The sequence below is a fragment of the Macaca mulatta genome, chromosome 15 (assembly GCF_049350105.2).
Source record: "Macaca mulatta isolate MMU2019108-1 chromosome 15, T2T-MMU8v2.0, whole genome shotgun sequence".
NCBI classification, from domain to species: Eukaryota; Metazoa; Chordata; class Mammalia; order Primates; family Cercopithecidae; genus Macaca; species Macaca mulatta.
Window position 1 is genome coordinate 128,499,632 of NC_133420.1, and position 17,633 is coordinate 128,517,264.

General features: G+C 43.4%; 1 protein-coding gene across 50 annotated transcripts in view; it reads right to left on the reverse strand.

Moving 5' to 3' along the window:
* Positions 1-17,633, reverse strand: part of AOPEP (aminopeptidase O (putative)) — a 384,021-nt gene that overhangs the window by 140,500 nt on the left and 225,888 nt on the right. For all 50 annotated transcript variants that reach the window (XR_013405020.1, XR_013405031.1, XR_013405038.1 and 47 more), the window contains exons 8-9: positions 9,977-10,079; positions 9,260-9,367 (exon numbers count right to left, since the gene is read on the reverse strand). Coding sequence is in view for 13 of the 50 variants with exons in the window: in XM_077966537.1 (XP_077822663.1) it covers positions 9,260-9,367; positions 9,977-10,079 (211 nt within the window). In the remaining 37 variants the exon portion in view is untranslated. The remainder of the gene's footprint in view (positions 1-9,259; positions 9,368-9,976; positions 10,080-17,633) is intronic.

A 17,633-nucleotide genomic window follows, 5' to 3' on the forward strand; every position in this document is an offset into this window, starting at 1 on the left:
AGACGCCACACAGGACTCTGATGACGCCCATTATCTGCGAGATGGAAGCAGTAGCACAGATCTTCGTGTTACAGAACAGACAGAATTACAGAGGAATGGAAATCTGCAACCCATTTGTATGACGAGGTGTTCTTCCTCTATCATCACATAGAAATATCGCTACACTAGTGAAGCTGGCGGTCCTGTTTCTACGTGTTCACGGGTGATCACAGTCTGTTTCTTCCAGAGACAAAGTCTCCCTATTAAGAGCATTAATGAAATATTTATTTCTTGCAATGTCTGTTCTTCTGAGACTTTGTTTATTGCTGTTTGACGTGAATTAACAATACAAACAGTAATAAAACTAATGTTTAAAAAAATGGACCACGCGAAGAAAATGGGAGTGGGGGGACAACCCCAAACTGACGGATGCCTCACAACTGAAGTCGTTCCTTGCACTTGCATATACAGAGAAAGTACCAAAGGAGACAAGAGCAGTATTTAGAACGCAAAGAAGTATTTTTGCTTGAGGTTCTTAGAGTTATCATTCTTATTATTTAAAAATTATTTTGCAAAAACATTTAGACATTTATTTATCACAATCTAATATATTATTTTATAAATTTAATATCTTAATAGATAACTCTGTAGATTAATTTCTCTCTGGCTTGTGGATAGGATTTTTGATTCTTAAAAATCCAAGTCCTTGTAGGGGCCGGGCACAGCAGCTCACGCCTGCAATTCCAGCATTTTGGGAGACCCAGGTGAGCAGACCATGAGGTCAGGAGTTCGAGACCAGCCTGGCCAACGTAGTGAAACCCCATCTCTACTAAAAATACAAAAAATTAGCTGGGTGTGGTGGGTGCACCTGTAATACCAGCTACTTGGGAGGCTGAGGCAGGAGAATTGTGTGAACCCAGGAGGCGGAGGTTGCAGTGAGCTGAGATCGCGCCATTGCACTCCAGCCCAGGCAACAATGCGAGACTCCGTCTCGGGAAAAAAAAAAAAAAAAAAAAAATCCAAGGACTTGTAATGATAACTTTTTACTAATTTTACTTCATTATCTCCTTGTAGCCCATACTAATGTATCCTATATTTGCCTGGTAATTTATGCTCAATTATATGGGGGAAATTACATTAATTCAATGGCAACGGGGGGAATGTAATTGCATGAGAAGCAGGAAATTCAGAGTTAACCTTAATTCTGCCCTTTTGCATTTTCCAATCACAATCGGATCCTTCTGTACAGGACTGCAGAGCACAGGTATCCAGAATTGGGTGCTGAGTTCAGGGTAAGCGCAGGAGGCCCCGGGAACCCTGCTTCGTGCTGAAGGAAGATGGTTGTCCTGCTTCCAGTGGGCTGCGATCCTGGAGCACCTGACTCTTCCTACCTCAGAGCTCAGGCCTGTAGGCAACAGAGCCAGGAGCTGCCAGCACTGCTGGGGGTGACAGGCCCAGATCTCTAAGACATGGGGCCTGCATTCCCACAGGCTATGGGAATGTCTTTCTACAGCGTTCGATATTCTTCTGTTCTGTGCTTCATCCCATTCAAGACAGCAGGTCTCATCCAAGCAGTCTCCGTACCGTCTATCCATGGAATTAACCCACTGGCCCTTCTGACTCCTGCCATAGATTCCGTCTTTAACCACGAAACGCCAGTGTTCCTGTTTCTTTTCATAAATTGGCACATACCTCTAGAGTGGACTTATGACAGAAGCTTTTTCCACTTTCTACAGCACCAGAAAATAAAAAGAAAAATGTCTCTTATGATTATTCCTTCCTGCACCACCTCTTTTCGATTCTTTCATCTGTCTTCTTTCTTTCCTTCAGCGTATTGGCAGTTTTGTGAAAGCAACTTACAGATCCTATTCGAACAAGGAGGACATTTTTCACAGCTGATTCTAGAATCATTTGACAAAGTTAGCTAGCAACAAATAGGAGGGGCCCCAGTTTGTCACCTCTGCAGTAGGCCTGAAAACAAACTAAAACCAAAGCCTACCCCCACTCCCCAAAATCTATTGATAAAACAATAGAATTTTTTGAATCTATGAAGGGGATGAAATTCTATCTGGACCCTTGGCAATGGTTATAAGCCCACACTCCAGTCAGAAAATACATTCCTTCAGAATTTTTTTCATTTCCTACTCTCCTAATAATCTATATGCCAGTCAGGTCCGTCGCATACAGCTTATTTTGATTAACACCTAATAACACTAAATTAAGCACTACACATTTTTAAAAACTAACACTGATTTTGGCACATGGCTAATTTGGTAACTATTTTTTAGTCCTGGTGAAAGCATTCAACAGAAAGCAGGTACATGTAGATTCTACTGGATAAACCAACACCGGCTTGACTATTACATGGGGCTAGCAATTTCTGTCAAGTATTTTATGAGTAATTATCATGTTCATGGGGAAGGAGTGGGAGGTAGTAGAGGCAAAACAAAATATTGAAGGAAGGATAGGATTGGCAGGATAAGCACTGAGAAGAAATGAAATTGTCAGGAAGAAGTCATTGTTAACACTCAAGAGAGGGCTTTTGGGGGGGCTAGAAAGATGGTAATATTGGCCGGGCGCGGTGGCTCACGCCTGTAATCCCAGCACTTTGGGAAGCCAAGGCGGGCGGATCATGAAGTCAGGAGATCGAGACCATCCTGGCTAACACGGTGGAACCCCATCTCTACTAAAAAAATATAAAAAATTAGTCAGGCGCAGTGGCGGCACCTGTAGTCCCAGCTACTTGGGAGGCTGAGGCAGGAGAATGGCGGGAACCTGGGAGGCGGAGCTCGCAGTGAGCCGAGGTAGCACCACTGCACTCCAGTCTGGGTGACAGAGTGAGACTCCGTCTCAAAAAAAAAAAAAACAAAAGAAAGATGATAATATTGAAATGCTGGACAGGGAGAGCATTTGGAAGGGAAAAGATTAAGATGTAAATTGGAAAAGGAAGAACTTTAGGGACTTCCAAGTAAAGAAACTGGACCATAGACCTTCATCATCAATAACTAACTAGCAATTTACACAAAAACACAAATCATTAAAGTAATTAAAAACTTAACCAGCAGCATTCAAACAAGGGCAGCCTCATGGGATGAACTTCAAACAGACACAACTAAGAAAGAAATCTGAGATTCAAACACAGCTTCTAACTCTCCCTCTGCAGTGACCCCCAGCCTCATGCTTAGCAGTAGCAGCACTGACGACCTGCACAGACCCTGCGAATTCTCACAAATAGCCACACATTTGGGGAAAAACAGGAATATCTTTATCTTTCTTCTTTGCCTGTGGAGGGGCTGGAAGTGTTTGCTGGCAAGAGACAAGCAAAACGTGGGGAATAAACAACTGAGGATGACTCTCTGGTGAGCTGCTCACGTTCTAGGGCTGTCACCTAAACTGCAGGAACAACATTAATTGAGGGGACACCTGCAGTGGGAAAAAGCTACACCCATGTTAGGTCACAAGAATCTTGGCAGGGGACATTTAACAAGTTTTCAAGAGCAGCCCAGCCAAATTTTCCCAACAAAGGCCGTATACAACTCCAGTGGAGCTTCTCTCCTCCTCCCCTCTATACATAACATCCAAGTTCCAAACTGTAGCTCAGAGGGAGAGAAAAACAGGCATAGGGTAACTTGGAAAAGGAATCAAAGATAATGTTCCAATACATATGAGAATAAACGAAAGGTCAGGAGAGTGCTACCCAAGCTGAGAATGAGCAAAAAGAAACGTATGGCAACCATGCAAACTAACACAACAACAACTCACAGAGAGAGAGAAAGCAGCACGACACATAAAAGACAAGGAATCCCGCCTTGAAGAAAACGTAATCCAAGGAATAGAAGAAAATGCTCCATGAATACTTTACACTATAAAATAAATTAACAACTACAGAAAAAATAAGAACATAAATTTGGTAAAATGAAAGCTCAAAGATAAGTTGACAAAACAACAAAATGAGATGAACATAGCGATTTCATGGCAAAGGCAATACATTAAGGACCAGTACAGGAGCACTAATAAAATAGAAACAGCATGGAAAAGAACAGACATTAAGGAAAATAACACTAATAATAAAGGGGTTGCTTGGGATTAATACAGGTCATGAAGAAGAAAAAGATAAACACAACTGGAAAATAATAGGTATAGAGGACAAAGATGATATAACACAAGGATAACTGGTAACCTTGAAATCCAGAACCCTGCAAGGGGGAAAATGAATTCAAAAATACAATGAAGACATACTCATTGAAAGAAGAAAGAATAGAATTTAGGACTAAAATTAAAATGCACACTATTTTTCCAGGGGGAAAAAGGATAGAAAACCATAGACGTCAAGCCATTTCCTGATAAAATTTCTAAACTTCAAAGACAGGGAAAAAATTCTTCTGTCATTTAAGAGGTATAAAGGGGAAAAAGTAGATTGACTGCAAAAGTTTCCACAGCAGGATTCAATGCCAGAAAGCAGCTGAGCCATGTCTAAAAGTTTTGAGGGCAGGATAATATAACCCAAGAATATTATGTCCAGTCAGTTTATAATTCAAATATAAAGACAACAGGCAAGCATTCTTAGGCAGTAAGAACTCAGAAATCATAGAGCCTGTGAGTCTGCAACTTGAACACAAATTTGATAATGAAATTCAGCCAGCAAAGAGCTCAATCAAAATAAAATATTCATGAAAAAAACGTAAAATAACTGGTGGTAAATACTGAAATCCTTTAACAAGCCAAGATTACACAACTGTGAAAATCATGGTCATAGTACATTTTGTAAATGAAGTAAACCTTAATATATAAAAATAATAATTAAGAAAAATTTAGAATTAAGGGGAAAGTAAAGTACATAACTATGTAATTCCTCATCTTTTTTTTTTTTTCCTTTCCCTGAGACGGAGTCTTGTTCTGTCCCAGGTTGGAGTGCAATGGCATGATCTTGCCTCTCTGCAACCTCCACCTCCTGGGTTCAAGCTATTCTCCTGCCTCAGCCTCTTGAGTAGCTGGGATTACAGGCGCTTGCCACCACGCCCGGCTAATTTTTGTATTTTTCATAGAGACGGGGTTTCACCATGTTAGCCAGGCTGGTCTCGAACTCCTGACCTCATGATCTATCTGCTTCGGCCTCCCAAAATCCTAGGATTACAGGCATAAGCCATCGTGCCCGGCCAATTCCTCATCTTTTACAGTAGTGAATAAACTGATGTTTTCTAAAAATGATATAAGTAAAGGGAAAAAATAATTTCAACCTCCTAATTCTTTTATAATTATGTTTCTTAACCATAGAAAATTCTTTTAGAAAATAATCTTTCTTACATTTATCTTAAGTTTGGGAAGTTATCTCTACTTTAGTTGCTTTTTCATTCATTAAATTCAAGTAAGAGAAAATTTAAAACATTTCATTAAAACGCACATATAATGTATTCCTATTTTTATAAAATTATTTCTGTCCAGTGACATCAATGTCTGTATACATGCATATACCATATATACATATATACACACATACATGTATATACATCATGTATAACATATAAACATTGAGGGATAAATAGTATGATTTCTGGAATGTCATTCACACAATATTAATTATAGGTATTTCTGGCTGGTGGGATTTTGAGTAATGTTTCACATTCTTTGTATTTTTCTGCATTGCTTATAATTTTTTATAATGAGTATATGCCAGTTGGAAAAGCAATAATTTCCAAACTTAATACAAAGCTACAGTAATCAAGACAATATGATACTAGCACAAGAACAGAAATAATGATTAATGGAATCAAATTGGGAGTCTAGAAGTAAATGCTTACATTAATGGTCAACTAATTTTTGGCAAGGGTACAAGGCAATTCAATGGAGGGAAAGAACAGTCTTTTTAACAAATGGTTTATGGGACAACTGGATATTCGCATGCAAAAAAAAGGAGTTGGACTGTAATCCTCACAACATATATAAAAATTAATTCATCAAGCCTGTAATCCCAGCATTTTGGGAGGCCGAGGCGGGCGGATCACGAGGTCGGGAGATTGAGACCATCTTGGCTAACACGGTGAAACCCTGTCTCTACTAAAAATATAAAAAACTAGCCGGGCGTGGTGGCGGCGCCTGTAGTCCCAGCTACTCGGGAGGCTGAGGCAGGAGAACAGCGTGAATCCAGGAGGCGGAGCCTGCAGTGAGCCGAGATCACGCCACTCACTCCAGCCTGGGTGACAGAGCGAGACTCTGTCTCAAAATAAATAAATAAATAAATAAATAATTCAAAACAGATCAGAAAACTAAATATAAGAGCTAATGCAATAAAACTCTTAGAAAAAAAACATAGGAGTGAATCTTTGTGACCTTTAATTAAGCCAGTTTCTTAGTTATGACACTTAAAGCACAATAAACCAAAGAGAAAACAGATACATTGGACTCATCAAAATTAAAAACTTTTGTGCTATAAAGGACACCATCAAGAGAGGAAAAACACAAAACATAAAATAAAACAAAATATTTGAAAATCGTATCTCTGATAAGGGACTTACATCCAAAATAAATGAAGTCCTCTGAAAACTCAAGAACAAGAGACAAATAATCAAAATTTTAAAATCAGCAAATAATCTGAACAAACATTTCTCCAAAGAAGAAATGGCCCATAAGCACATAAAAAATGCTCAAAATCATTAGCCATCACAGAATGCAACTCAAAACCATCATGAGCTATAATTTCACACCCACTCGGATGGCAATAATAAAAAAATCCAGAGGGCATTAGGTGTTGGCAAGTGTGTGAAGAAACTGGAAGCCTTGTGCATTTCTGGTGGGAATGTAAAATGGCCCAGTCAGTATGGAAACAGTATGGCAATTCTTCAAAAAGCTAAACATAGAATTATTGTATAAGCCAGCAATCCACTTCTGGGAATATACTGAAAATAACTGAAAGCAGGGACTTGAACAGATATTTTATACACTAATGGTCATAGCAGCATTATGCACAATGGCCAAAAGATGAAAAAAATGCAAATGTTCATGAAGGAATTAACGGGTGAACAAAATGTGGTATATGCATGCAATGGAGCATTCAGCTTTAAGAAGGGAAGAAGTTCTGGTACATGTGCAACCTGGTGACCCCTGAAGACTGTGCTAAGTGAAGTCAGCCACACACAAAAGCACAGATATTGTGTGGTTCCACTTACATGAGGTACCTAGAGGAGTCAAACTCAGACAGACAGAAAGTAGAATGGCGGTTGCTGGGGCTGGGGGAGGAAAGAATGGACGGCTATCATGATGAAATATTAATAGTACGGGAGATGGACGGTGGTAATGATTGCACAAAAATATGAATGTACTTAATGCCACTGAACTGTGAACTTAAAAATGGCTAAAATGGTAAATTTTGTTTTGTATATTTTATCACAATTAAATGAAAATTAAAATAAAAAAAGGAAGTACTGATACATGCTACATGAACCTTGAAAACATTATGTTAAGAAGGCCAGGCACAAAAGGTCAAAGCATATGATTATTTTATGTGAAATGTCCAGAACAGGCCAATCCATAGAGAGAGAAAGCAGATTAGTGGTTATGTAGGGCTGGGGGAGTAGAAATGGGGAAATGACAGCTAATGATTTCTTCTGGGTTTGGTGAATATGTACTAAAATTAGATAATGATGATGGTTGAACAGTCTCGTGAACATACCAAAGACCACTGACTTGTAGACTTTCAAAGGGTTAACTTTATGGTATGTGAATTTTATCTCAATAAAGTTGCTATGAAGAAACAATGAAGTTGTTCAAAACAGATAAACAGGCTGGGTCTGGTGGCTCACACCTGTAATCCCAGGACTTTGTGAGGCCAAGGTGGGCAGATCACCTGAGTTCAGGAGTTCGAGACCAGCCTGTCCAACATGCTGAAACCCCATCTCTACTAGAAACACAAAAATTAGCTGGGCGTGGTGGCACATGCCTGTAATCCCAGCTACTCGGGAGGCTGAGGCGGGAGAATCGCTTGAATCCAGGAGGTGGAGGTTGCAGTGAGCTGAGATCACACCGCTGCACTCCAGCCTGGGCGACAGAGTGAGAATCTGTCTTCAACAACACCAACCAACAAAAAAGAGAGAAGCAAATGAAGAACTGAACGGTTTGGTTCAGAGAGCAGTAAGAGTTCCATGGGAAGTGAAAATCAAAACCTCCAAAGCCAAGGTAAATACAACGCACGTATTTGACACTGCAGCCTCTTGGTGAGAAGTGGCTTCAAGCAGCAGGAATTTGTACTAATCTGTCAACCAAGCACGTAAGACTTTGAACCAGTTTTCAAATTGCCTTTCCAAATACATGCTTGGGAGGATTTTCCCCACACCCAATACAAGAATAAAAAGAACACAGAGGAACAGCCGTCGGTCTTGCTACGCTCATGTGATTCTTCCACCTGTGTTCAGATTACACGTGCACATCCTTTACATCTAACCTTGCAGATAACGGGACTCGCAGCTGTATATGAGCACAATGATCAAACATGAAAAAGCTCCACTAGTCCAACCTATGCTGAGGATGCATCGCCTATTTTCTATTAGTTATGAGCGTCGTTTTTCAGAGCCTGCCACTCCTTGTTAACTTCCTTGCTACGTGCTGCTTGGCCCCAAACCCAGATGAGCTGACAGGGTCTCTCTCTGATAGTTTTGTGGCCAGGCTGTCTGCATATTTCAGTGTATCTTGTTATTAATCTATTGATCAGATATTTATGGAGTACCTACTGTGTGCCAATCACGTGCTAAGTACTGGTGAAATAGAATGGTCTGGCCTTGTTGGGCATATACGTAGAGTGGAGGAGAGAGAAAAGAAACAAATAGCCCCCTAATGAAAATATCATTACAGACAATGGCGATGACAATGAGGGCTATGGAAAGGCAAAGGGGTGGCACGCGTGGGCCTGGATGCAGATCTGTTTAGCCGGCTGACTTGGAGGCTGTGGCATTCAAACTGAAACTAGAAGGTAAGAAGGTGGCAATCTTCCAAAGGTAGGTCCAGGTAAAGGGGGCGGCAGGACTGTTTTACGTTTGTGTTTAAGGTCACTTAAACTATCCACATCACTGTGTACGAGACAGCTTTGGGTTACGGTTTATTTCAAAACTACAGAGAGATCACCCTCCCTAAAGCAACCACTTTCTTTGTGTCCATTTCATTAACTTCCTATTTTTCCCACTGCATTAAGTGGGAAATCTTTTCCCTACTCTTTAATACTGGCATAATCTAATCTTCACGTGCCATACCCCTCCAATCATGCATCACGGACTCATGAGGATCCACAAATTACCTGGGAAAGGATCAGCTGTCCATGAAATGCGTGCACAAATTTTCTTAAAAATGAAAAATAGGTTTCATCTCCAAGTCTTTCGGCAAGAAACCGAAGAAGGAAGTAGCCCTGGAAGAAAGAGAGAAGAGACAGAAAAAGAGGCCTGCCATGAGTTCGTAAAAAATATGGTTACATAGTCAGCCCTACCCAACCCACAGTCACTTGTGCATCTAGAATGTGCTGTCCTACCCGTCCCTGGCTGCCCTTTCCATTTTCACCAGGAAGGCTTGGCTTGGAAATTAATTAGCTCTCAACTCCTTTGTTAATGTTGTCATCATTTCCGCTTGGACTTGGTTCACATGAAGCCTCGTTGTCCAACGCAGACGAAAAGAGAAGAGAGACCCGGCTCTTCTCTACTCCAGCTACCAGGAAAGGCCTTTACAACAAAAAACACTTTCTTCTCACCCATGGCTTTCAGCTGGAACCTGAGAGCAATGTGAGAGTTCTGCTCCTCAGGCAGGGAGAACAGAGGTACAGGGCAGGGAATATTTCAGCCTTTTTTCATTCAGTCTTTCCTAACACGGTCTCCTTTTGGGGGCATGAAGGGCTTTAATTACCGAACCCTCAGATATCATTACAGTATGTTCGCCTCGGTCACGTCACTCATCATTACTGTTTAACTGGATAGCCTAAACAGCGCTGCACCACAACTGGCCTCTGCAACTGAGAGGTGCTTACCTTTAAATAATGCACCTGCATGAAGATCTTCTCCGGATTGAGTCCATGCTTGATAACAGATGCTCCTGAGTCACTTGTGTGGCCAGTTTTGTCTTTATTGGGTCTAAAATGATTCAGTAACAGTTTATTTAAGTATAGCACATTCTTAAGTAATCAGGCCATAAGAGCATCTTATTTCTTATTTTCAGAGTTGCTCAATATCATCCTGATACTATTCAATAGTACCAGGTATAATTTAGAACAGTTTGTATGACATACTCATCTACTGAATAAGGAGGGATTGATATTTGGGTTGGGAACCTGAAGTTGGCTACTGACAAATATTTTACAACAATGTATCCAAAATTAAAGCCTGCCAGACCCTCAAGGGATCTCAGCTCCACTGTGAATTATCCAAGAGCAGACACCCTTTTCTGATGACAGACAGGGAAATGCAATGGAAAATGAAGCTTTACTTGGGAAAGTAAAGAACTTATATCTCCTTCAAAAAATTGTGAAAGCCTCAATGTTATCCACTTCTCTGGATTTGCATTTGGTAATTAAGTCTCCTTTAATAAATATTTGTACTTTCCACCCATATTAGAATTACAAAAACAAACAGGTCACAGAAGCTCATGTTTTTAGAACAGGTGGGGACATCAATAATCACATACTTCAACTTCCTCATTTCACACATGAGGTAAACTGAGGCACACAGACGTTAGGTCTACACTAAGTTTGTCCAACCCATAGCCCACGCGTGGGCCACATGTCGCCCAAGACGATTTTGAACGCAGCCCAACACAAATTCATAAACTTCTTAAAACATTACGAGATTTTTTTGCGATTTTTTTTCTTAGCTTATCAGCTGTCATTAGTGTTAGTGTATTTTATGTGTGGCCCAAGACAATTCTTCCTCTTCCAGTGTGGCCCAGGGAAGCAAAAGATTGGACTGGACAGTCACCGTCCACTCAAAGTCTTATGCCTTTTTTTTTTTATTTCGAGTCAGGGTGGCCCAGGGAAGCCAAAAGATTGGACTGGACAGTCACCGTCCACTCAAAGTCTTATGCCTTTTTTTTTTTATTTCGAGTCAGGGTGGCCCAGGGAAGCCAAAAGATTGGACTGGACAGTCACCGTCCACTCAAAGTCTTATGCCTTTTTTTTTATTTCGAGTCAGGGTTTCACTCCCATCAACCAGGCTGGAGTGCAATGGTGCGATCTTGGCTCACTGCAACCTCTGCCTCTTGAGCTCAAATGATCCTCCTGCTTCAACCTCCCAAGTATCTGGGATTACAGGAGCCCGCCACCGTACCCAGCTAATTTTTATATTTTTTGCAGAGATGGGGTTTCGCCATGTTGGCCAGGCTGGTCTCGAACTCCTGAGCTCAAGCCACGCGTCCACCTCAGCCTCCCAAAGTGCTGGGATTACAGGCGTGAGCCACCACGCCCAGCCTTATGCCTTGTTTTGATTTGTAGTGACATTAGGACTGAAACCAGTGACTCCTTATTATCCGTGAAGATCTTTTCCACTAGGCTCTATGGCTTTAACATTTTAAATATGTTAAATAAAATGTCACAGATCCTTTGAGCCATCTAGCAAAGATGTGTGCAGTGTTACAGTACAGCTTCAACAGCTAACTAAAATCAGAATAAGTGAGGAGGTATGTACAGCTTTCGGATGTTCTACAACCGGCCACTCACTGGATCCACACTGAGGAGCACTGTGTGGAGGCGAATGAAGGCAAGGAACCACAAGAGGGTTGGTGCATCGGAAAAGCAAGGGGTTATTTTAAAAGGTGGCGTGGTGGTGCGGAAGGTACGCGGCCTTTGGAATATGAGACCTAGTTTAGACTAGCAGCCTTCCTTCTTCCTACCCGTTACTTACTAACCTTCATTTACTCACGTGCGAAATGGGAATAATCCTACCCACCTTCCCAGATCCTGCGGAGAATAATTGAAATAATACATCGCAAAGCCCCTAACAAGGGCCGGGGACACAGAAATTACCTACTAAACTTAACAAACTATTCCATTTGAGCACACAGGATCCCTGATTAGGTCTTAGCTGAATATTCTGGGACATTATCCCGGCAGACACAAGGCAGTCAGCAGATACCTAAAGGAAAGATGATGATGGAAACCATCAGAGCTAACTGCATACTTTCCATTTTTCTACTTGATCCCTGACTTACCTACATGCCCACACTTGTAAGAATAACTAATCCATTTCATCTTCATTTAAGACTCCCCTGAAAAGAATCAGCTTTTTTCACTGCTCTCAGGTTTGTCCTGCCATGCCGTGTTTCTGTAAGAAAGCCACACTAGCCTTGATAAGGAAAGCCCATCACCCCGTCTGGGGGAGGAAGACTCCCCAGGCGTCAGGGTGGACTCAGAGGAGGCTGCCCGGCCCCAGCACAGCAGAGCTGCCGCGAGTCTCTTTTGCCCTTGAGCCCTCAATTGACGCTGCTCGAAGGGCAGGAACGCAGAAGAATGATGTAAATCTCTGCTAGAAGGCTGGCTTCCAGGCTCCAGTTCCCAATGACGCCTTCAGTTGCTGTTTTTTCCTTTGCCTAAAAATGTCCTTCCCGAAAGCATCCCTCTCTCTCTTCCTCCATCCTCTCCAAATGAAGACGTGCTCAAGAAAATTCTTCCTGCTGACAGCATTGAAAGCCAACATACAAGTCCCCAAGAGATTCCTCTGGTAGCAGCTTGGTGTGGAGAGGGCAGTGCACAGGCAAGCTCTGCAAGCAATCAGAGGGGCTGGTTTCCAGGAGGAAAAGACACTCCGTGAACGGAAACAGGAAACCTCCACCTCTGTGCTACTCTGGCTCTCACAACGCCATGAATACCAGGTCTGGGTAGAGGGACAGAGTTCAGGAGAGAGCAGATGAGCCACAGCCACACGCAGGGACACAGACGGCTCTCTCAGGTCAGTCAAAGGAGGCAGGCCCACGAAGCGTACATACAAACATACAAGTCCATGTCAATGGAATCCAAGAACAGTCAAAACTGACCTTTGGGGACAGAGATCAGAATAACGGTCACCTTGGGAGAGAGTACTGACAGAGAGCAGAGAAATGGGAAGGTTTCTGAGATGCTGGGAACATTCTATAGATTGATCTGAATGTACTTTCATGGGGATAAATCATAAAAATCCTTTGAGGCATCTAGCAAAGACTTGTGCACTTTAATGCATTATGTTACGCTTCATTTAAAAACTGAAGAGATGCACGTACAGCACACACTTGTGAGCAGGAAAGGCAGACAGTCTAGCTGCTCATGTGCCGCGAGCACATGCCTAGGATGAACTAGGCCCAATGCACCTAAGGACCAATGAAAAAAAATTTCTTAAGTGACAGTGTGAGGCAGGAAGGACTGCGGCAAATCCAAGTGATCGGTCTCCCATTCTCATTTGCCTTCTTCCTTGCCACTTGTATGACTGAATCTGAAAAGCTAATGCTCATTTTCTATTTTTTTAATTCTTTTTTAAATTATTATACTTTAAGTTCTAGGGTACATGTGCACAACGTGCAGCTTTGGCATACGTGTGCCCTGTTGGTGTGCTGCACCCATTAACTAGTCATTTACATTAGCTCATTTTCTAAGTGGCCCTGCAGCTGTGGACAGCCAGGGCACTTAGTCCAGGCCAAGGAGACAAAAGCAGATGCCTGCTGGGACTGCGTGTGGGCTGGGGTTCTGGGAAAGCTTTTGCTTTCCTTAGGAAGGGGGAAACTGTAACTGCTACCACACCTCTTCCCCACAGGCATGGCGGATGGGGCTGGGACGGCAACCATGAGGCAGCAAACCAGCACTCTGTGGAGAGCAGCATGGACTGAAGGAAGCCAAACAGCCTTTAATGGCATCGTTCTGCTCCTGGCCAGCCTGGGGCTGCCTGCCTTCTGACTTTTTATTGTGTATGAAAGATAACTACCATTTGTTTAAGTCAACCATTGCTTTATTGCTGCGATAACTGTAGCCAGATTCGTTTCTAACTGGACTAGTGCTAACAGCTAGCTATCCTCTGTGCCAGGTACTCTGCCAAGCTCTTCTTATTATGCATCACACCCTCTTCCCTCATAAGATCCTGATGAGACCAGATCCTGATTATACCCATTTAAAAGCTAAAGAAAGTGAGTCCTAGAGAAGACCACAAAACTGGTTAGTGGCAGAGTCGCGGCAAGAACCCAGGTCCACAGAACGCTGAAGTGCTTGCTACACTCTGGGGCCTCCCCAAGGTCCAGGTCCCCATCTTGGCTGTGCCAAGTACTAACTGGAGAACCTCAGACAAACGGCTCACCCCACCTGTGAAGTCTGCAGTGAGGCTCAGGTCCTGTGGAAGCATTCCATAAATCAAAAGTGTTCAGTGTCTCTTAGACATTACACTCTGGTGTTTATTTCTTTGGCTGGAATACATGGAATGTGAGAGATCAAGTTACCAAGGTCGTCTGGGCTCAGATGCCCTTGGTTTCTGTTGTACCTGGCACCAAAGGCAACAACTGAGATTGACGTGCCCTTTCCCGTCCCCACGCCTTCCTTTTCCACCGCAACCACAGAGGCGATGTGGATATTTAAAGAGCGGGCAGGTGGCAGTGATATTTGATATATAATGATTTGATTTGGAATCGGGCCTCCTGAAGAAAGGTCCAATCCTGCAGCATAACCCCAAGGGTGGGATTTGGGAAAATGCCTCTGAACAGTTCTCTAGCATGTCGGCTGGGTCTGACACCCCCCCCACCCCCCCGCTGCTCTGCCCCCGCCCGGACGGGCCACCCAGCAGTACTCTCTTCCTCTCACCCCCCGGCAGTCAGCATGAGCGTTACCAGAGTCTTCATCTATAAACTTTCTGCTGCCAGGCCTGAGCCAGGGACTAAGCACACCAGAAACGAGACAGAAGGGAATTAATGAGCATTTCAACATCTCAGTGTCTCTGTGAGTCGCAGCTGCCCCACCAGGTTTGACAGCTTTGAGAACAGGGCCTCACTCACCCTGCGACAATGGAGCAAGTGAAATCTGACCCTTGGGTAGAGACTGGCCTGACAGTGTACATGTGAGCCCCAGACGCACAGGTGAGACCCGCAGGGGAAGCAGCAGGACACACTGGCTGAGGGCTTGGACCCAAGTCTCTCCACTGCCATATGACCTTGAGCATGAGCCCCATGCCGCCCAGCTCCCTTATCTGTGAAAAGAGGACAGTCAGAGTCATTGGGGCAGTTCCCAGGGCTGAGTGGCACCGGAGCACTCAGCCAGAGCTCCTCCTGGCATTCAGCAGCTCAGTGTAAATGTGGCTATTATCTGTGTTCTGTGTTCTGACTGAGGCTCCAGTAGCATCAACTAAACCTTCCTCTGACAGGCAGAGATATGAAGACATGGTGCCGTGGGGGAGAGCCGGGCGGGGGGACACAGGAACTCACTCCACTACTATAGTAACTCCTTGGGAGTCTAAACCTATTCCAAAATGAAAAGGTTTCAAAGACACTACACACAAATGTAGCCTATACTCTCCCTTGGTGAGATCACTGATTCTGAATGCAAACCCTTTAAGGGCTGGTCTTTAAGCTTGCTCCCTGACTCATCACCATCAGAAAACAAAGAAAAGAAACAACAAATTTCAAGAGCCACGAAAAATACTACTAAGCTAGGTCTGGGCATGTTCCTTACACACTCATCCCCTTGGTCTACACCACACCACGAAAATACCTCTGGGTAAAAAGTGAAGGCAGAATGATGAAAGCACAGGAATTCTCTCTTCACTGTTTGTCTTCGGTGACAATTTTCCTATCTATAAACTGTGAATAATGAACACTTGCCACTGACTAGCATTTGCCGTGCTACCAAAAGGTTGTGAATAAACCTTTAACTAATAAATCTGTATTGTATCAACGCCGCTGGTATTTGGCAGATGTGGCTGTCTGTATGCTTTTCAAAATGGATTTAACAGCTACCCAGCAGGAAAAGCTTCCCCGTAGGACCATCAGCCTGCAGCAGACACAGAAGGATGTTCCTCTGCTGTTGAAAAAGGCAATTGCTAAGATGATTTAAGACAGAAGGAGGACCCCTCTGAGGAGCCACGGGAACATAAAGGAGGTTTATTCTGTCCTCCTGAGACTGGAAGGACCTGGTGGTGGAGACTGACTGACAGAAGTCTCAGGGTCCCAGGTCAGCTGCCAATGAAGGTGATAAGGAGAAACTCTGTAGTTTGCAGAACTGTGGAAAATGCAAACAAACTCCACACATTTTAATAACCAGGGTAGGAAAATCAAAGATGAAACTCAGAAAAGCAATGAGTATCAACACAAAACCAAAAATGTCCTCAGGTCTTGACTGCCCATGTATCAGAAATTCCTTTCTGAGAAGCAAAACACCACATGGAGAAAAAATAAGAAACCCATCAATGCAATGGTCTGAGTGCTATATTGCCTCCCTCAACACAACAAGCGATGATCTAGACACATTCTCAAAAGAGACAGAGGAAAACGGAGAGCCAAGACACCCATGTGACTGCACAGGCGGCTTCTGCTAAGAGTGGTTTTCAGAGAACGCGGACAATAGTTGAGCAGGACGCTGCAGAACGGCAAAACCCGCACTACAGAAAGAGAGCTGGGAGGCTGTAAAATGACTGCCAAGAAGGGAAGACTTCAAGATGAGCTAGTGGAGAAGGCCCAGGGCAAAAAAAAGGGCTTTGGAGGTGAAGTTGGGAGGATAAGGAAGACCAGGTGCCAAGAGGTGGCAGAAAGAACAGAGTGACTCAACTCCCATTTTGATTCAACGTTCCTGCCAAGGAGAATGATTTTCAAGCTACTCGTGGCAGAACAAGCGCTGCTGTGCGGGAAGTGCTGCTTGGTACTGGTAGACAGGGCCCCTTCACCCTTTAAAGGAGTTCCCGTTCCAAGTCCAGGTGAGGGACAGGCTATAGCTCTGAAGGCGTCCACCTGTGATATGTGTGAACCCAGATCTCGGGGGGATCAGTTCACACAGACAGTGAGAAGGAAGCCGAAGGAGGTAGACGGCTATTCTGATCTGCAAAGACAAGAGATGGGGGGAGGCGCAAAATCTGTGATGACTTTATCGACCAGAGTTTGTGAGCACTTAAAAGAGAAAATGATGAACTACAGGAGTTAGAATGGGATCCTGAGGGCCAATTCCAGAAATCCACTGGGGGATCCTGACTTCCGTAAGGCAGTTAGTAGAAGGGATGTGGTGGCGAGCATGCAACGGTGAGCATATGGTAGTTGTTTCATGGCTTTATAGAAGGCTAAAAAACAGAACTCCAAGGGCATTGATTAATTATTTGCTATAACCTGGACGGAGGTCCTTAGGGCTGTGCCCAAGGAATGGTGATTTATTGGCTTAACAGATTTGCCTGTGAGCTACAGCTGGGAGTCTACCTGGTTGACTGACAGCATCCACAGTCAAGAACAGCAACCACAGGCTGAACTGAGGGTCCAATGAATAAGAAGAAAATATCTAATAGAGAGAAAGAATTTTTAAAAAATTAACTGTTTGCCTATGAAAACTATTTAGCATATTTAATTTTCTATAAAGTCAACACGTGGCAGGAGGTGACTGCTGTAGGCTGGGCTGGATCAACAGGAGGACTGCAGATGTCATGGGACTCCCACAGGGGTAGGCGATGTGGAGAGGAGCAGTTAGGAGCTGGGCTCTGGGGTCATACGTGCCT